At 41.3% G+C, this 22030-nt stretch overlaps 1 protein-coding gene across 2 annotated transcripts in view; it reads right to left on the bottom strand.

The window, feature by feature from the left end:
* Positions 1–21808, bottom strand: part of crim1 (cysteine rich transmembrane BMP regulator 1 (chordin-like)) — an 88045-nt gene extending 66237 nt beyond the window's left edge. Inside the window, exons 1-2 of one of the 2 annotated variants that reach the window (XM_053509600.1) lie at positions 20825–21808; positions 13061–13234 (exon numbers count right to left, since the gene is read on the bottom strand). In XM_053509600.1, coding sequence (XP_053365575.1) covers positions 13061–13234; positions 20825–21128 — 478 coding nt within the window. In that variant the 5' untranslated portion in view covers positions 21129–21808. The remainder of the gene's footprint in view (positions 1–13060; positions 13235–20824) is intronic. The other variant, XM_053509599.1, reaches the window with a different exon arrangement.
* Between the last annotated feature and the right edge of the window lie 222 nt (positions 21809–22030).

Here is a 22030-nt window from a genome sequence, read left to right as displayed (position 1 = left end):
CTGCCGTCTTGCACGGAAAAAATGCACAGAGGCTTTTTTATTTCAATCTGTACGTGTAAAGTTAAAATTCAGTGGGACGCCTTTCCTATAGTTTAACATGCATTAAGCTTGAGTGCTGCTACGAAGTTTTGGTAGTGTATATAAAATTTTCCATGATACAGGCTAATACCCATATCACATATGGGTATTGCGTTTACCACGGTAACACAACTGATAGACAGCATCATCGTTAGGAATCTTCAGTAATCTTCCCCTTCTTCTAAACCAGCTTTCTGTTGACAGAAGCCTTCTTGTCAAGAGCAAATCAGTCACTCGTGACGACAGAGCCTCATGCCCTGGGAATTCATTTTGCCTCCACCAGTGGCCAGATGCTTCTTTATTGTCCTATATTCATCAAATGCTATCCTTGTATAAAGCAATCCATTTCCAAATTCAAGCATATCAAATAAAGTTAGGCTGATGCTGTGCAAAGTAAGAAGTGTGAATCCAGTGCAGCAGGTTTATTAATAGTAGCAGATGTGTTTGGGAAGACGGGGACCTTGCTAGCGTTTGATATTTGCGACTTGGTGTGCATTATAGACAGGGAATATCCCATGAGGGTTCTGCTTATTCCAAGTCAATTAGCGAGTTTCTGCAACCTCCTGGGAGATGTGTCGCCTTGTGGGAAGTGATGTGCGATCACCGGTGCCAGGTGCTTTCATACGGATGGGCATGATGATGTGGTTTCATGAGGTATTAATGATGCATGGAGGTATAGGGCTCTTGGAAGTGCTGGTATTTCCCTCCTGCTGCTGACCAGAATAACCCAACTAAACAGAGCATGGAACCACCTGAACACTGAATTGGATGACTGAGACTCATGTTTTCTCGTATCAGATGTCTGACCGAATAAAGAGCATCATAACAACCTTAGAACCTTTGCTAGCTGAGTGATTCCAATTAGTATAGGGCTTTCCATATTGAACTACTGTGCCTAATCTAGTCTCATTCTCTATTGCACTTCCATCAACATAGCTACAGGTGGAACAGCACAGATGTCAACCTCATGATTGACAGGTTCTTTAAAAAAATTTGGGGTTTTTTTGTTTGTTTGGCAGCAACACTACCATCACACCATCACATTAATACATAATTAAGTCTAGAAAGTGTTTATTATGACACTATTATTATTTGCCAATAATGGTACGCTGTCATACATCTTCACTCGCATAATCGCAGTATTAGCCATCATCTCCACCACTTCCCATCACTGCAGATAATAACCATCCCCTCTACACTCCTCCATACAAATAAATGAGGCAAGCAAACTGTTGCACAAAGGCCTGCATTTTTTTGCCTACAAAAAATACTTTTCCCACAGTTAGAGCTGGTGTTGCAGACGAGCAGGTGATGGATGCAAGCGTGTGGAGCAGCACAAAGCCACCATGCATCCTCGAAACCCACTGGCTCTTGGCACACAGGGATCAAAGAAGAGTGACAGTAAGGAGAGCTGGAGCTGACAAGCAGATAAGCACCACTACAATGGCCTATCTATCACACATCTTTACCCAACTACCCCCACCTGCATCCCACCAACCGGTTTCTTCAGAGGAAGGGGCAACCCACACATATCCCACTAAAATATCAAAAAAATATAATTATTTTTTTTGGCTTGCAAGTTCAGCTCCAGTAGAACACATTAGGCCAAAATGTGCATTAAATACACCCTGGTGTAAGATGGAGTCTGGTCTTCTTTAAATAGTGGCTATGTTCCTGCACTGAGTTGCAATAAGTACTTAAAAGCACTTAAACGAGTCTGGAATTAAATGAATCAGTAGGGCAGCTGGGGTTCTTTGTAATTAGCTTATATGGTTATACAATAAATTCAGAAAGGCAAGTATTAACTAGTCATTAAGCATTTCTTTTCCTTGGCATGAAAAATTCCATGTAACTCAAAAGAACATAAAATTACCATTCGCCGTTTTTAATGCATTTCCCCTTTATATGTGGATGAATGGATAGAAAATAAATAGCAGCCATTTTGCCCAGCCTCGGGAGACCAGCGATTAAGTAGGAGATGGAGGAGAATTTTACCTTTCTATAGATCACGGCAAATTCACCGCAAAAATCGAGTCTCTCGGGACTCTTTCTGCCTTGTGTTAACATAAGCCTTATTTAGATGACTTGGCTGATTCAGCAGTAAGGCTTTATATAGACTGCTAAATCTATTCTTAGCCATCTGGTATTTGCTGCATGTATGTTGGTCAACCCAAGTCAATACTGTTCACTTTTTTCATGATCACCATATCGACCATTTAGAGAAAGAGAATATAAAAAGAAAGCACGGGTTCCCTCAGGGCACAGATCTAGAAGGTGCAGTGAAGCATCAGGGCTTTTGGAGAAAAAATGGCTACAGACCCTGGAAGGAACATAAATGCACTACACCAGTCAATCTCTTTCTGGCTTGGTTCTGTTAACTGAGCACATATTCTTACGTGATAATAGGATGGATTTTCGCCGGTGGAGTGGATCACTTTCCGCTCCCTTCACTCCATCTCCAATCTCCCAACAATTTTTCTGAAGGACCTATCACCCAGTACTTGGACACGCTGCCTTCCACCTTATGGTGCAAATATCCGAACTCTCTAGACAAGAGGCCAGCTTGAATTCTTATTCTGTAAGAATAGTGTTTCTGCGTGTGTCCTTGTGCAACAATTGGGGAAGGAAGAGAGAAAGTGTCGGTATGAAACGAGAAGGCACAGGACTAAGAGAAGGAAAGAGCAAACAAGATGAAAGCAGGAAAGGGGAGGGAGGGCGGGAGGGAGAAATGAAGCTAGCTTTGAAAAAAGAAAAGACTAGATAGAAGGAGCTCTGCTATGCCAAACATTCCAGACGATAAGTCCAAACATGCTCTCCTGGAGAAATCCGCAACAAATATTCAGTTATGTAAGGCATGCAACCATTAACCATCGACATGATTGTGTTGTTGCAAAAATCTGTGGAAGAGAAAAATGATTACGATCACTGTGCATTGAGGCACGCAACGCACGCAAGACTGAAGCCATAAAACTTCCGACACCCTTAAATCTGTCAGGGACTATTTGATTTCAACACCAAGTAAAATGTCTTTTTTGGCGGAGACTTCTAACTTTCTAGCTGAAACTCCACCTCAGAAATGTCATCCATAACTCTATGGGCTGTAATCAACCCGCAGCATCACTGAGGTACAAAGTTCATCTTTCCTCCCTGTGCTCTTCTAAAACACCTTGCTTCTTCCTCTCATTAGCAAACACACGCATAAGATTTTCTCTTGTTCTCTCATTGTGACGAAACTAGCATCTTTCCCTCGATCACAACCCTCACTTGTCGTGGGATTTCTAGTCAAAACACCACACGACCCCCTGGGATCCTCACCAGTCAGAAGACAATAAGCTCTTGTTTTTGCACATTTCCTCTTCGTTTTCCCCCCTTAGACTTGTTTGTCCTGCTGTTAAAGGGACAATAAAAATTCTGCAGCATTCTTCCCCAAACCGCAGCAAATGCTCATGCTCATGCTTGATGAAAGCAAGAGTAACGCAAGGCAGGCTAGCCTGTCCACAACTGTGGCGGATTGCTAAAATATTAGCACTTTGTGGTAGCGTTTCACATTTTCCTATTCCCTCATCGATCTGGCTTCGGCGAAGTCGTAAGTCAGTCCAGTGAAGGACTGTCTGTGTTAAAAATGCGAGCTGTGCTCAGAGGTGTAGCTTAATGCGATCACAAGGTGAGACTGAATCACAGAGCCTCTTCCGCATCTCCTTTTCCTTTGTTTAGGCGAGGAATCATCTGATTGCTTGCAAGCAACAAAACAATAGTGGCCAACAAAAGGGATGCAAACCTCCAACCTGTTCTGCAGGGACGTGCAGAAAACCCATCTCGTGCATAAAAAGCAAAAACGACAATGTCACATTTATGTAAGACGTTTTTTTGTTGACTCTTTGGTTGATGTAGTCATGACATTGATTCCTCAAGGATTTTGAACTCTATATTGACTTAAGGTGCACGTATGCAACTGTATGCAACATAATCACATTTAAATGCAACCCTAAGTAAGGCAACTCCAGAGCACTTGGATTGCACTTAAGGAGCAGTTCAACCTTGAAACGACCCGGCTACAGGAAATAAAACAAATGTGGTGTATCTTATATTTATACATATAAACAGTTTGTTTGCAACATAAGATATCTGCCAGTTTTGGGGGAAAAAAAGCGCTTGTTTGTTTTTTCCAGAAGAAGCAAGAAGTATCAAAAGCTGTTAGAGAATATTTTCTGCACGGTGGCTTTGAGTCACAATGGTGATAAAAAAAGCACAAAATAGCAAAATATTATGTGAGAATTGTTTTGGTTATATCAGTGTGATTTTTAAAATGCTCCAACTCGCACGGTTTTGTCACAAGGCATAAATCAGCCTGCAGTTGTGTTTGTGGTGATGTAAGTATGCAATTTAGTGTCAGTAATATGTTGGTTGAGTTTAAATAAAAAATACATCAAGCTCACTCAGCAAATTCAGGTGAAAAAAAATTAGTTTTTTGGGCTGAAAAGTTCTTTTTTTAAGTATAAAGTTTTCTCTTGATCATGAGGGGAAAAAAACTTTTTACAACATCGTCAGCATTATGATGTCAACTTTCAGTTTCACGTCATAATATATAATATAGATATACCCCGTGTAACGTCTGTTTTGGCATCAACTAACCTCGTTTACGTCTCTGCCGTCCCATAAGATTAAGAAATCCAGATTGGAGAACGTGACATAGCGTCCATAACCAGATGTGGCAAATGCAGCAGCTTCCCACACACAATGTCTCTCCTGTACACAAAGCGCTATCTCTTGCCTCGTGAATATTACTGTGAACTGCATCATGGCCTCCAAATGCAGAAAAGCCAGTGCTAGTGATAGTTTAAAGCTTCTTAAAGAAGAACATACTGTACTGTATGTAGCAGGACTTATCAAAGTTAATATTTAAAGGTCCAGAACTGGTTTATATCCAAGGTCCAGAACAATTGGTGATAAGCAAATTACTTTTATTAAACTTGCTTATAACTTACAAGCAACATATTTTAATGTTTAAGGCAGTCAGAAACTAAAGGCATTTAAAACTAGTTTGTTCAAAAGAAATGGCACCGTTGGCCTGCAAATTGCTGCTTGTGAACCTAACAGCTTCAACCCTCTAACATTACAAAGTTTACAGGTTTAGAAGAAATTTTACAAAAAAAGATACAAATTTATTGAGTGATTTTTATGCCGGAACAAACTAAATGTAATTAGTTTGTAATTGTAGTGTATTTTCTTAGTTGACTAAATAAAACAATTAAACAATCTGACCTTAAGTTACAAATTAATACCAGAATGATTTTAAAGTACATGATACCCCAAGGGGCCATTCACAAGTCATGTTTAAAGGCGTATGCATATTAGGATCATGACATTCTCACCATATAGGGTGCGTAATTAACACTGACGAAAAATGCTGAAGCCTCGCTTTCCTATGATTTCTGTCATTTCTATGTGCAAAAACCTTTTACATTTTTATAAAACCTTTCAAATTTTTGACCAATACATGTAGAGTTTTAGGTTTGTGCTTGCAGCCTTACACAGTCCTTTGGCTTGCCTCATTTAATTATGTGCGGCGTAAAATTGAAAACTGAAAATGAACCAAATCAAATAGCGAACAAACCAAAGCTATTAATTTTGGTCTCATTCAGACCCAGAAAATGAACTGAAATGTCTAAAAGTGCCCTCAATACAAGTTGGCTTAGAGGATGATTTCAAAACGCAACCACGGTGAAAGTTAATCTTATAGGCTATTACATGTCAGAAAGCAACGCATAGTCCTCTTAGACCAAGTCAAACGAACTGAATAGCAAAACATGTTCATATTCATAAAAACACCTTAATTTAGATGCTATATGCGAACATCTGTGTAATTAAGAAACAAACGCAGAGGACAAAACAGTTGTTCCTAAAAGCTTTTCTATTATCTTTTAACACGCAAAATATTGATGCTCTTAGGACAAAAAAAATCAACACCAGAGTATGTCCAAAAGTGATGCATCCTAAATCAATGCGCACTGTGCCACACCTTTAAACCCAGCAATCTCTGACAGACTAACCACGAATGTCAACATCTGGCTAGGAAACAAACACCTCTGTGACCCCCAAAATATCAGCACACTTGCCTTTTCATGTTTGAAATCTTTTGGTCAAAATGTCTCCGCTTGGTAATCTCTGGATAGAAAGCAGCAGCTGAGGGAAAACGGGCTTATCGCATATCATGGTTTTGTAGCAATCACAGAGAAAAAAAAAAAGGAAAGGGAATAAAAGTAAGTGACATAAGTGACTTTTTGTAAAGGAGGCAATTGTCAAGGCAATCACAGGCTTAAATGTCAACCTTTCAACAGCCCTATTTTAAGTAAACTTCGTCTATATGTCTGCATCAAGGCGTACCCCAGAGTCTTCCTCCTCTAAACACTGGCTGTTCTATAGCAATGTGGCTTTTACAACAGTCAGGCAGGCTGAATGAATCTTCCAACTAGAACACATGTCAGCTTTTGAACTACAAGATTATTTTATTGAACATTTGTGTCACACGCCCTTTAGATGTGTTAGCTCACTGTAAGTGCTCTGAGACTATGACACTTCTCAAAAACATAAGTATTGTGTTCTCAGATAAATTAAGTCTAGTGAATACCAAGCACTCGTATCAGGAGCAGGACATGCCTGGTACTTGATGCTCGATTGGTATCAGAATTGGTCTCTTTACAATAAATCACGATGTGAGTTTGTTTGATCGTGCTGACTGTCCCCGCACAGATCACACACATCACACCAAAATGTCTGTGATGTTTTGCATAGCTTGGCAAGCGGATAATTGGCTTGGTTACTTGAAGGACCCGATTGGTATTAGCTAGATCAGCCATTACGCAGAGCTTTGATATTGGAGTTGCACAATGTATGAAACTTCAGCTGCTCTTTTGACTTTGTCCACTGACAGTTTTACAGTATGTAAGCATGATGGCTGTCGCACATTTGTTTTTGTCTTTTTGCATTAATTGGACATTTACAAAAATTTATGTGACACATCAACATTGTACAAGGCCAGTATGTGAAGCAATGCAGTTGATCTTATTGATAGGACACAAGAAATATAGTCTCAAACCGAGACTGGCTGTGAACAATGAGTATGGCTGCCGCATGCAGGACTGTCAGATGTCAAGTATAACCCTGGCCTTAGTCTGTAGCTCACACTCTTATGGCACTCAGAGGTCAATACTTGGCTATTGGCAGCTCTCCCAGTCTGGAAGCCTGGACACATTACTATTGATTTGATTGCCTTTGTTCCACATACAAAGGACAGAATAGCTTGGCTCAAAAAGACTGCACTTTTGTGCGACAGTGCATTGAATGGTAAAAACTGCAGCTCTTCTGAGACTTCCTTAAAGCATCTGAGTTTGATGTAAGATAATCTCAAACCCCAAAATCTCTCAATCCAGGAACTCGTTTGAAATTCCACACACAAGTATCTTTACAGCAGAACAGACTTTAAAAAAATCTTTAACAGTTTTCATGGCCGATGGATCTTTAAACACTTATAGATTGTCAACGCCATTACATATAAATTATGAATTCCACTGCCTTACTTATTATACTGTAATACATATTTTCTGGGATAATGATTTTGAAAACTGGACTTACCTATGGATCATTGGTGAGAGCTTTGTAATGAATTAAGTAGACATTTAAATCCTGGTGTACAACTTGGGCTATACCATTGAGGGCACTAAAAGAACATGAGCTTAAAAGCAACGAAAAAAAATGAAAGAGATCTGAAAATGTAGATTAATTACTCTTTTATGATATTGTGGTTTTAGTGCTCGGTGCAAAGTGTCAAGCAGACTTACATCATCAAAAGTAAGTGAATTAGACTGAATTTCCTAAGGGAAGTTCTACTAATAGACTGTAGTTCTTTGGCCAAGACCGCTACTAGCAATAGTGGAGGAATCAATGGTAATGTCACTAATGCTTTGTCTCGAGAGAACAAAGCAAAATTCTACCATCATCCTGAGCTTTTAGGGGAGAAAAGGTGAGGCATTATAGTTGTCATTATAGTCTTGTGTAAAGATTGAAGAGAGTATATTTTGGGCGAGCTTTAAGGAGCTGCATAGGCGCTTAATCTTTTCTTCAGGACGGAGGAGGTGCACCACACTCATGCTGAATAAATAGATGTCCCCAAACATTCCCATGTGCCAATGTCAGGGGAGGTGAAAATAAAGCACAGCAGGAATGCTAAGGATCTGTTTACAAAGCTTTCAATAGCCACCAAGATTAATTACACTCAGCCCCCACAAATAATCAATTAACATACACAACAATGGGCTGCAACAGGCATCTATAGACACTAATGGACTTTTAATTGTTTCTTCATGCCACAGTGTTGCCTATAAGTCACTGGTAAAAAGTTCAACCCTTTTTAAAAAAATGTGTTGGTGTGCACCGCTTGACAGGATAAGAAGAAAACGACTCCCTCCGCACTCGTAGTGTTCTCCTCGAAAACAGGACATTGTTGAGCTGAACAGAAACATGTTGCTTTTGGCACGAGCACCTGCACTCTCCCTGCACACAACGGGGCCTGCAATTAGCATGGCCAGCTCCCCAGAACAAATATTCTCCACTGTAATCCTGCCATAGCGTCAGAGACACAGCTCTATGGCAGGAATGCTAAGCATTTCCTTTAATGTGCTTTGGCCTAGCTGGGCCAGAGGAACCAAATTTCACGGCACAGCAGACTCCCAGAGAACAAAACTTCCTGTTTCTAGCACTTTCTTTCGCTTTTTTTTTTTTTCCCACTGTCCCCTTAAATGTACTCGCACACTTGTCTCATATTTCAAATCCAGTCTCTCACCAGTAATCTGCACATGTGCTGCTTTAGCCGCTGTTTTATGGTTTATCAAAAGCAATTTTCCAGACAGGCTTCCACTCCAATATCAAAAGCAAATAATGTTCTCGTAATCACTGCACTATCAAGTGCTGGTTTCTAAAAGTAGTTTCATTAGTTTACAAAATTACAGCCTTAGGTTTCCAGGACAGGGTCATTGAAAGACTATCGTTCACTTCCATGTTAATTTCAAAATCAGATTCTCTGAAACAGTCAGAGACATTTCTCGTTGCTTTTGAATTTCCCCCAAGGTCATGTCCTTCAAGGCCAGTTCTCCCTGATAAAGACGTTTCGAATCATCCTGGACCCAAAAACATGTATACCACAGCGCCACTGCCTCAATATGTTTTGTTAGGTTTGTTTTTAACTTTTAAAGACAGATACCATCAGTCCGAAGGAAAAAAAAAAAAACAACATTCATGTGTCTTTCATTTCAAGTCAAGCATAGCAGCATACTGGAATCTCCATTCGGTGTCCAAGTATTTACTCGCTTTTTCTGACAGAATTTTTATTTGATCCTTTCTGACTTATAATGGCTTGGTTGAAAGTTAATTTTTTCAAAACTCCCTGGAAAACACTGAAGACGAACCTTGCGATCCTGGTCAACATCTTCAAGCAGTCTCACCATCCACAGACAGGCCTAACTATGATTTACCACTCTGACATTTTTCCACACCTTGAGAAAAAATCTAGTTAGCCGTCAAAGGTCAGCATATTATTCCAGTTCTTCTGAGGATTGATTTCTCTTAGTTTCATAGTGGGATTGGTCCACAGGAAAATGGTCATTAGCAACCACCAAGGAAAGGCAGGGAGCATCATTATCAGTCTTCTTCTGCCCTTTCAGATGTCTGTTCCTTTTTGGCTGGTATTACTATTACTTGCTATATTTACCCTATGTATTTATAGCACCCATCAAAAACTGCATTCACCACCAATGGTAAAACTTCTTTGTTAATAATCAATCAGCCATAACATTAAAACCATCAACATTAAAAACCTCCTAGGATTTAGGGAGTTTTAATGTTAACTGTTTTAATGCTATGGCTAATCTGTATAAACAAATCATTAAAACCTTTAACATCAAAACCTCCAAGGCTTTAGAGTTCCTTTGTGCTGACCCCTCGGGGCGTGACCCCACAAGACCTCTGTATGTGCGATGTGTTTTCTGGCACCAGGATGTTAGAAGCAGATCCAAGTCTTTTTACATTGCAAGGTGGTGTCTCGTTTTTCCTGCATGGATGCTCGATCGAATTGCAACACCCTAAGCTGAGCTGTTTGCCTGCTTAGCTCCATACACAGCAAGCTCTGATGCACTGAGTGTTCTGATACCTTTCTATCAAAGCTAGAGTTGACTTTTTTCAGCAATTTGTGCTACACTGGCTTTTCTGGGGAATCATACAGACATAAATATGCTCTAGGTGCCCACAATCCTGTCAACACTTTAATGGCATATAATTGGTAATCAGGGTTATTCAGTATACATAATGGTGGTATGAATGTTATGGCTATTCAGTGTATAGACACAGAATTCCTGAAAAATGGACTCTTCCACCAGACTTTTTTTTTATCCAGAAAGAATGAGATTTTCTAGATAAAACAAGATGAATGAGCTTTAATCATAAACCTACATTCCAAGTGCAGTAGTTAGTATAAATGCATCTCTGTCCTTTTCCTCTCCTCTGCTGCCAGCAATTAAAAAAAAAAAAAAAAAGCAAATATAGGAGTAGGGGACAGGGCTTAATCATATTATAGAGAAGGTTCCAATTCTCCGTAACAGAAGTGATTGTTAAATGTAAAATCAATAAGCTCTTACTGTGTCTTCAGACACCCAATGCAAAATTATGGGCTGAGCTGATGGATCGTGGCAGTAATGTTTTTCTTATGTAAATGATAACCACCAAGGACATACCACTACTGCAGCGCAGAAGTGTGTCCCAATCCCCAACCATCACCATAGTGAGCTGTCCAAGGAGACAGAGCTACACAGGTCCAAATACAGCAGCCAAAGCTAGGCGCATTATCAGCAACAATAGCGCGCACACACACATACATGCAAAACATTAGTCCGGGCTAGACATAACATCCCAATAAACAAGTGACAATTACACAACAATCCAAATCAGTCAAAACAAGATAACAACTGCTTATTAAGATGAATCACTGCAGGGAATGCTTAAAAAGAACCGCAGCCAGCTATAGCGCTGACGAAACTACACCTACAGTACCGTACTAGAAAAGGCCATCAACTATTGCCAAGAACCGTGTGATAACAAACATATATTTTGGAGTTTAATTGCTAGTGCGCTGCCAATCTAACCTGAACACACAGGCACATGAGAAGAATTAAGTGTGTGTCCATCAGGAACTACATTCTTCAATGCACCATTTGCATTCTGATAGCGCTTATCAGCTTTGGGCAAGTTAAGCTGTTTGTTAATCACAGACTTCCAAAGAAACCTGAAAACGTATAAACAACATGGTCCCCCCTCAAAAACGATAAGGAAAACATTTACTCTTCTCACCACACCGTACGTAGGAGGGGGGAAAAAAAAGCACGGCAAAATACGATAAAAAATCATTAAGCTCCGAACATTTCCAGGAAAATGTTCTGCACTGGCTGAGTAGAAGAGAGCAGAAGGACTAAGAAATGATGTGCTGTTCTGAATTTCTACAGAAACCAACTATGATTTCTTAATGAACAATTCAGCTGATCGAAATAAATACCGCTAGAGGAAGGAAGGAAAAGAAAAAACAGAGCAGGCACATATTCATATCTTATATACTTATACGTAGTCTAACCCGGAGGAAGCCGCTTTAACAACATGTGTAAGCTTTTGTTTTAATCGATATGAGCCCATACAGAGCAGTGTTCAGCCTTGTGCACTGTAATAAAACTCATAATCTACTACGATCTTGAGATATTGCTGGTCCAGTAACCTAGTTGCATAAGAAGGTGCTACAGCAAATAGAGGTGCTAGAGCAAAGGAGTTGATTTATGTTCCTGCCTGTTGCATTTGTTCAGTGGAACAGAGTCAGAAGCCATGTGGTTTGGATAGACTGACATGTCACATCTGCTGTTGATCCCAAGTTAGCTCGCGCAAAAACAGGACATGACATTTCCATCCTACTCAATCTCCTGCCTATGTATTAGATCAGAATTGCGATTAATTTCCTAATGCCTAAAGTAGATCATAGGTTAAATCGGTATGTAAATTATCCACAGAGATTACTGTCTGTCTTAATAATTTCTAAGCTACTCAGTACAAACGAGGAAGCTCATTTCAATTACCAATTTAATTACAGATTATTTTGCTTTGGTAGAAGAATGTAACATACTGGTGAGGGAGTGTGTGTTGTTCAAGGAGTGTTCAAGTCAAACCTGGACTTCAGAACGACAGAACACGGGTAAGAGAGTACCGTAGAGCATCAAAGTAGAACGATTTCTCAGTAAGCCGGAGCCATGACAGGACTGCCTGCTTCACTTCCAGGAACTCCTTTAACGGCCCAAACATGTGGAACTTGCTTGGACCGTGGTCCGGACTATACGGGGAACTCCCAGCCGAGTTCCTGCAATGTGCACGTGTGATGGTGAATGACTATGTGTATAGTTCCCACAGACAGATGCGTCTCTTCTGCAAGCTGGTAACAGGTTATCTACCGATTTTCAAGGCTCAGGCGTTGAACTTGCTGAATGTTCACACGTGCGATGACAATGAGCTCCGGGAAAACTCAGCCATGATGGTCAATCACAGATGTATGGCCTCCTTTAAAATGTTTGCACCATTCAAATGTTTTACTGAGTCTCATCACCGTACTGTACTGTGCTTGGAATCTTCTGTAAATGTCAGTCGGATTCTCACCTCTCATCACAGAAATTTCACCACACGTCCCGATTTGACTCTACCTCCCCTCGTATAATTTAGTAAAGTCTCCCTCCAAGATCCCTAATAAGATCCATCCATCAGATTCAAAGTTCATTTGAATAGAGAAACCAAATGAACACTTCCGCCGATGGACTTTTACGAATGAAAATTTTTATGAAGCTATATTTAAACCATAGCTGTGGATGAGATGCTGTGTGAAAACAGAGTAGAAGACAACGATTATTACCTTCAATCTTCTTCAGGGCTGTCTGACAAGCCTCCTCGCTGGCAAACTCGAATGGGTTGTTGCATGTTCGTACGCTGTCACATTCACACCTCCCGTCGATTATGTTACAGCCCGTAACCAGGTTCTCATTGCATGGTTCAAATCCCAAGAGCTGGTCATCATCCCAGTTTTCATCTGAGTAAGGATCAAAGGGAAATAAATATTTATGAAGCATAAAGACAAGCTGATTTACAGGGGGAAAAATTATATCTTTGCAGTTAAAAATAACTAAAGTTTAAGCTCCTAATAATGTTTACAGAATTATAGCACATATACAATGACAATAATTAAGGATATGTAAATTAATGACAAGAATATTTTAAAGCACAAAGGAACATCGTTTAAACATCATAGTTTTGGTACTAATTCTGAAATAAGAATAACCCATAACCTTGTGGCACTACACTCTCTGAGCCACGTTATGAAATGTTATTTACAGTGCAAATACACATAACTGATATGTGGACTGGGGTTCCAGCTTGTGTGTGTTCAGATGGGGGAGAAGACAAAACTATACTGTACTGTACATCCCCTTTGTACAAGTGCTAGTACATGTATGGAGGTTTACTCGTGGGTGTGTAATGTGGGCGCATTCTGCGATCTCTGCCTGTACCGAATGCAGCCAGTAAATAAAGGCCCGTTCTATGGATGCTTCCTTTTCCCATGAAGGTCATCGAGTTGTCTAGTGAAATTCTCCTTTCTTAGTGGCTAATATATAACAGTGGAAAACAGTGCAGTATCTTACTGCTTGACAACTGTGCAATAAATTGCCTTGTGCATGATTTTCTCAAACAAAGCCAACATCAATCTAGCCAGGGTCACATCAGATATAAACCACACGCTGCTTTTTAACTTGTGTAGTGTCTCACAGCTCCTGGGTACTTCTGGTTTAACCCTAAGTCCAGTTTACATGTGTAATAACAGCTATAAATTGCATCATGCGGGAATGTGTCTGTGCATAATGCCCTATGAGGAAGCAGCTGCATCAAATGCATTGTGTTTTTCCAAATCATGCCCAGTGTACCATAAATAAATGGTACTTAAAAAAAAAAAAGGTTGATCCCTTTAAATACTGAATGTATTTGGGTGGACACCCACTTCCCTTTTGCATAAGGGGCTGAATGTGTGCATGGCTGCTGGTGATATAGCTCCCAGAGGCAGCCCAGCCATTCAGCCATTGGAATTAAACATGCTGGGTGTGATCACAGCTGCACAGCACAATGCCTATAGTGTGTGCAGCAGAGTACACAGCATCTGTATTTTCCTTCAGTCCTAACATGGCATTGATGTACTGTATACGTATAATAAATAATAAAGAGGAAGTAAAAATATAAGTTAATATAATATTATAGGTATAAACAGGTACAAACTAATCTTGGTACTCTAGATAACGCACTCCATATCTTCCAGAGCATGTCGTGTGACCGGACTGCCTGAAAGAGGCATCCGCCTGTCTTCACGATGACCTTGAATAGATACCGTCAACATAACTAAGCCAGGCTCCCCAGACAAGCCGTGGGTCATATAGCAGGGTGAGGAAGTTCAAGCTGGTGCACTTCTGGCCAAACATGTCTGCTTCTAGCCTGGCAAGGGGCTCGTACAATAAACACTCTCCTGGTGGTCTGAGCCACACGCAGAGCCTCGGCTTGGCAACAACGCTGAGAGACATGTTGCCGAGTTCCCTTGCATCTCTCATTCTTTCACATGGGCTGTTTTTTTTTTTTTTTCACGAACGGTGCCATTTCAAGTCCTGGAGCCTTCTACGTTCCAGAACAAGTTGTATATAGCTGCACAGATTAGATTTCTGTTCCGTGAGAGCGGGTAGAGAACATCGTTTAAAAGCATGGTTGTGTTTTGACACTCTTCCCAAGCCAAGCAAGTTTAAGGAAAGCTCATTCTGCAGTATTCTGGGGATAGTACAACAATTCCGTAAGTTTGTTCAAGGATAAGGTGACACTTTTATTATCTTTCCCCTAAAGAATTCTCTAAACCACGTCATTGCAGAAAGCAATATTCTATCATTTTTTTTATTTAAATAAATTAATTTCAGTCAAATCTGGAGAGCTGATCATTACCATAACTTATAAAGCTACATAATGACGACAACCACTACCTTAAACGTTACTTAATAAAAGATCAACTCCTAAACAAACATGCAGCTAACGCAGTCTCATAAAAATTATGCAAATCATCCTCATAAAATAAAAAAAACGAAAAACATTAACCACATTCCGGTGTAATATATCCACTGCATTTAAAATATCAGTGTAGCTAAACCACAAACCCAGCAGTCCTCAAATTACAGCTCGTCCAGCTACGGCGGCTCATTTCGCTGCTGTGCCCACAGTGGCACCAGGTTGTTATCCAAGCTAGAGACCTTCCTGAAGCACAAGGCATTAGCTAATTTGCATCCATAAAACCTATTAATAAGTTCAGTCCGAAAAAAAGAGCCTTTTTAACACAGAGCACATAATATATACTAAACAATAGCCGGAGAGTGTCTATCTAAATATATATATATATGTATACAGCTTGCGGTAATGTTCAGGAAAGTTTGGCACTCGTGGCTCAGACTTGATGAAGGTGTGGGATTTTGGGCCATGATGTGCAGCTGGTTTTCCCTGGGCGCAGCATCCACCTCTCCTCATTCATGCCAGGAAGGCTTTTTGCCAAAGTCTCACTTCTCTAGCCTGGAGCTTGGGAACGATAATCACCAAAACCCCCTGCGTCTCGCTCCTCCATCTCCAACGCTGCTCTGTACTGGAAGAAAGAGTGACAGGGAGGCTGCTAAGGGCGAGGAAAAGCATTTCCGCTTGTCTTCCCTGACTACACAAGGCAACCTGTGTTCACTGACAAAAGTAATCTGGCCTTTTTTTTCTTTTCTTTTTTTTTTTACAAGGGACAAAGAATAAAAAAGACAAGGGCAGACATACAGAGTTGCATTCTGAATGTCTGCAGAACGTAGAAGAAAGAAAGCTGAAAGCTTTATTCTAAAGAGTGTTTTTAGGAGCTGGCCAGGAGCAATTTATATCTGCTGGCATCGCAACAATAGATGGGAAAATGGAGAGGTAAATACAAAACCTGATGTATAAAAATATAGAAAAGGTACAAGTCTGGCTAGGGGGAATATAAGCCAGTCAAACTAGGAAAGAAAGGTTCTTACCAATTACCAAGCCTTGTTTCAAGGTATTTAGCTATTTCCAAAATAATTCCATAAAAATGTGTCTACCTGACATTGATTAAGAGCAACATGGTTCTCCTGTATTTACAGGAAGAAGCCTGAGTATGTGTATGATGAAAACAAGGACTGACATGCCTTTGTTGTCATCTCTGAACCGACCGCATGTAATTCCATATGCCCTTTGCCCACTTTTCAGTCAATTATGCAATAAAGCCTGCTGATTATTCTCCCAGCCAGACAGATTGTGATTTTAGTGCATGACATTGCAATACTGGCAGCAGGGACTCGGCGCAAAAGTTTGGATGCAGAACCGGCAAACGGGTCCAAGGCGCCGGTGCCAAACTCAACACTGATAATCAGCTCGTGGGAGACAAACCTCGATACACTTGTATTCAGGAAAGTTCCAGTCGTGTTTTACACACGCGTACAGTCGCCGTGTCCGAAATGCACCGCTACGCCGGATGGGGTGATTCGAGCATCAGGCTGCACGGATAAATTGCGCCGACTCCTCGTGCCATTGCATTCCAAGGCAAACTGTCATTGGAAGCTTGTGAAAGAATGTTTGACAGGATATGCGAGTAAATAACCATGCTTCCCAGGCGAGCGCGAGTGCCATACGTGCTTCGCTCTTTTGGGATTAATATGTGTTGTTTTGAAGGCGCTAAATAATTTGCCATCAGACAGCTGGGCTGACACCCAGCCAGAGGGCTGAAAACTCAGATAGGCTGCAACAGGCCGAGCGCACACATTCCTCCGTTGCACTGCAAAAACAAGGGGAAAAGGAAGTGTTTATGTGCGCTCACTTTTTATGCTCCTTCCTGGCTCAGCACTAGCCCTGCCTACAATTAGTTTGGGGAACAAACAAACCCATACTGTATGTGCACAGTTTGTGCATCACTCTTTGTGATGATGGTGCTGGTCATTATTTTAAAGTATCCATAAATGCTGGGTCAACAAAGTTGAAGAGTTAACTACAGATGTTTTCACATTTTAGCACTTTCAGGTTGTGTGTACTGTGCTGTAATGGAGCCGCAATGATTAGTGCTCTGGTCTATTGATCAGTCGTTTATACTTCAAGTCCTCAGGGTGATTAAATCTACCTATATATATTCATACATACCGCTATCTGATATTACTCTGTCCTTTTCCCTAATCTCAGTTTACCTTTATTCTCAAACTGTTAATTAAAAACACCAACACTCTGGGGAGTATCATCAATTTTCTGAGGCTTCCTGATTTCTATTCTTTTTAAGCATTGCTCATATAGCACAATCTTCTGACAGGCCTGTTTTTTTTTTTTATTACAGAATGAAAAGGAACTAGCTGATTGTTCTTTTGCAAACAAAATCTATAAAAGCTTGAATAATGACTAAATGTTTGCAAATCTACATCCAAATCATAACCATCCACTTATTTTCTTATTATGCAAAAAAGAACCATACTAGCCTTGCCGAAAAGCATTTCAGACAATTATAAATTCCCTTAATATAAACAAGCATCTTGTCCAATGTTTCTCTTGGAGCATTTCATTAATGATTAGTAAATTACATGGCTATTAACTTATGTGCAGTGGTATAAGATCTAAATTGTGACTCAGACCATGTGTGTGGTCTACAGAGCCCAGTATACTAAATAACAGCCTGTATATTTTACTGTTATGTGCTATGCAGTGTGTTGGAAGCCAGGGCTTAATGGAATTCCTCTGTTACAGCGCTACAGAGTAAAGGCAGTGTCCCATGGGAACCTGTGACTCTTATGTTAACACAGGACCTGAAACGTCAGCTCTCAGAGTGGAGTTCAATGTGCAGATTATCACACTGAGATGGATGTGTTGGGTACACATGAGACGCTGCATGACATTCTCTATATGAGAAAATCTGACTTAGCTACAGTAGTAAGGTTTTAGATATCTTTCTGCAGCCTGTTTTATGTCTGAGAAAAAGCAAATAAAGCCATTTTGATAAAGCGTGTTTATGAGGTGTCAAAATTGATTAAAGGCAAAAAAAAACACAATTTCGGCCAAAAACTCGATCTTTCATCTTTTTTGGCTGTCCGTCTCAAACCAACCACAGTGATGTCCGATTGGTTTTCTTAGACCGACACACATACACTATAGGCCTTTCAGAGAATGTGAAGCTTGATATAAAAACATATTGTGCATAGATTATAGAGTACTTCAATAGATTGACCCTGATCTCAGCTTGTAACAGGGTTAGGGTGGGGTCACTCTAGCATAGGATATTAGGTCCAAAACCGCAGCTCTTGTAATGCTGGCTTTGATCTTTTGCATTCCTGTGGCAGGCATTGCTTTGACACTTTATCCTAGTCTGTTTTCTTGGCTGGATTACATTAGATGTCACCTAAGAGATTACACGCAAAGCAGCCAAGACGCCTTCGGCATGTTTTCATAATCAGTTGCATTGAAATCTGACCCACAGCACTGAGCATAGTATGTCTTCTAACCAAGTTCAGGACCAGTCCTAACAACAAAAACATCAGGTCTCATCATTAGTTTGCAGTCTAATGTGCTGTTTTATATATATATAACAGCACATTAGACTACTAAACTGTACCCACTCTTGTCACCAGGGTGGTATCTTAAGGGTACATCTTATGCACCCTGTAACAGAGGCTGTTTTCACACCTTCCATGTTTAGTATGATTAAATCGACCTCTGGCTTGTTTACCCCCATGGTGTGGTTTGTTTAGTGCAATCTAAAACAACCACACAGAGACCCTTTCTGGATGAAGTCTTGGTTTGGACTTGGAATGGTACCCAACGAACTACTGTATGAAGCAGTTAGTTTATGGTGGCAACATGATCTGACCTCTAGGAGCAGTAAGGCAACGTTCACACCACAAGCTACACTGTTCAATTCAGATCGTATTTTCATGTCCCATACGATCATGTTCATAATGAGAACTGACTTTTGTCTGACATATCAGTACCTCTTTGCTCACACCATCTTGTCATAAACACATCTCATCTGTGCGCCCACTAATTCATTTCAAACGATGGATGTGATTTTAGCAAAAACTGCTCTAGAGTTTGGTAAGCAGTTAGTCGGCTGTATTTCTTGTCATAAACACTTTAGCTGTTTCAGAAGCTATTGCCAGCACTGCAATGAAATTTCAGCGCTGCTGATGCTGACTGATGACGTCAGCTCCCTAACGCACACATAGAGATTTACAGCATTTGGTCTGCCAAATGCCGTAAATGTAAGGTAAAAATACACAAGAATTCTGATCTGCCCAATCTCATTCAAGTTGCATGACTGTGTATCAGATGTATATCTGATCTAGGGACACATACAAAAGTGACTCAGATCCAATCTGAAAAACATCAGATACATAACTTTTAGTGACGCATTTTGATTCGTTTTAATGTGTGAAGCAAAAGCGAACCAAATGGAACACAGACCAAGTTAACACACTGGTCCATTAATTCAGACTAGTGCAAATGAACTTTTTACCTAAAGGTATAAAATACCCCACAGTGCCGAGAAAACCTACAGTTTAGTACTATTTTTTCTGAGCGTGTAGCCATGGTTCTGATTTGTCCCGGTACACTAATCATTTCGGTTCTATTACATCACTTAACTCCTTCTTTGTTCTAATGATTGTCTTTCTATTCAACAAGTAGGAAATGTTCTGTTTAGCAAGAAGATAAATGAGTCTTTGCATCAGACTAGTTGTCACATTAGTACTAACAGCGACATCATGATAATGTTATTGAGCATGTGAAGGGAGTGTGTGTACAGGGCATGATGCCGACTTCTGACACTTGTGATCGGAAGCTGTCGTCTTTCTGTCCTCTGGTGTAAAACACACGATGGGATACGCAAGCTGAGCCACATAGCCGACATTCCAAAGAAAAAGAGAAAAAAACAAGGAGCCTTGGTGGAAGGAGGCTGGTACCTCGTCCCAAAACAGCACGGAATCTGTTCTTAGTAACATCTCACAGAAATGCAAAACCAACATACTGCAAACACATTAGTCAACCTGCCCCCTTACTCTCTCTCTCTCTCTCTCTCTTCTCCATGAAGGCTTCTGTAAACACTCCCAGGGAAGCATGTTTACAGTAAACAGCTGTAGCGTCCTTCAGCACTCCAGTTATTTTAGATCAGCTTTGCACGCTGTACAATAAACACTCTGTTTACTAAAACTTTGTGTGGTGCAATATATGAATTTATGCTACAATCACATATTTGACTTTCTGCCTTTTCAGTAACTTTCACCACTTCAGTTTCAATTAGTGCCAATTTTGATTAAATCGCACTACATGATTCGTATTGGCATCGTGTGAATCTGATCGTCCGATTCTTGTGGTCTAGTTGAACGGCTTGACTGATGCGTGACATTTCTAGGTATAGTCTAGTGCTTTGCTCTTTTTCTTTAATGGCAGGCTGTACAAAGTGAGAAGGGCTAAAATGGTGGTTAAGCCCACGAGTTCGGACTTGAAGTGAACCCCAGCGTGTGCAGACCCAACTTTCCGCCGGAGAAGCACAGCTGCGTTAAGGGCAGCCCTCGGGCTTGTCAGTTACCTTCGCAAACTCCGACTTCGTACTGCGTGATGGAGCCGCCGTCGAGCGGGGGTCTGATCACGCACCGCAGCCCCGCGTCGCACGTGCCATACAGGCCGTACACACCGCCGCAGCTCTCGTTCTTCTGCTTGGCGCACACCGAGCAGCAGCCGCAGATCCCGGGCACCACGGCGCCGACACACTGCTTCGGCTCCTCGCACTTGGACTCGTCACAGGGCAAACACAACAGCGCGCGGCTGCTGCTCACCAACAGCAGCAGCAGCGCGAGCCGCGAGATCAACGCGCATTTCATAAGAACGTGCATCCTGAAGGCGGGGACCGATGATGGAGAGACCGTGGGACAAAAACAAAGTAATCGTAAATCCAACCAAGTTGTCTCCCCGTTTGCCCGATGTTAGGAACACAGGATCTCTCAGCCAAAAAAAAAAGAAGAAAAAAAAAGCTTGCGAACAATAGCTCTAAGAGAGCGCGTGACGGGATCCGTCCGTCTTCTGTCGCATGAGAAGAACCCCCGGTAAACTTTACACACGTCCCCGAAATCCCCTCAAACGCAGGACACGACACGGCTACCCCACGCTGTACAGCGCGTGCATGGCTCAGCCGAGTTCTCTCGCTTTTCAGACGGGAAAACTTTCCTCCTCGGACTCATGCACCGGAGTCTTTTCGGTCTGTTTTTTTTCTCTTACGCAAGCAGGGGAATTTCTTCCTGTTCCAACAAAGATCCAGCAGCAAAAGAACAAGAGCACTGCGTTCAGCTCACACTTCCCTTTAGAAAAGAAGTGAAAAAAAAACGAGTTGTCCGTCGGAAATTCGCTCGAATTAAGGCCGCGTGAATAAAACGTTTCCTGCCTCTGTCGCACAGCTCATGTTTTGTCTTCTCTCTCTCTCTCTGTCTCTCTGTCTGTGTGTGCGCGTGTGTGTGTGTTGCCGTTGCCTTTGCCGTTGCTGCGCGCGCTCCGCTCTGTGCCTCTCCGTGACCTCATAACGGAACCACTCCCATCTTGCATTACTCCGCTCCGTTGGGCCGTTCACTCCACATATGGAGCACGCGGGAAGCGCGCGCACGCACGAGCCGGACACGCAGGAAAAGGGAGCAAGGGGCGCGTGGGTCGCGCTGTTTAAGGGCCGGTGTTACATCAGGGCCCCGCATAGCCTGTTTTTCTTTCCTTTTTTCACTCCAATTATATTCCTGCTAATAACAGGAGG

This window comes from Clarias gariepinus, chromosome 13 (assembly GCF_024256425.1).
Source record: "Clarias gariepinus isolate MV-2021 ecotype Netherlands chromosome 13, CGAR_prim_01v2, whole genome shotgun sequence".
NCBI classification, from domain to species: Eukaryota; Metazoa; Chordata; class Actinopteri; order Siluriformes; family Clariidae; genus Clarias; species Clarias gariepinus.
Note: the sequence above shows the minus strand (reverse complement) of the source record. Positions and strands in the feature narration are given on the sequence as shown.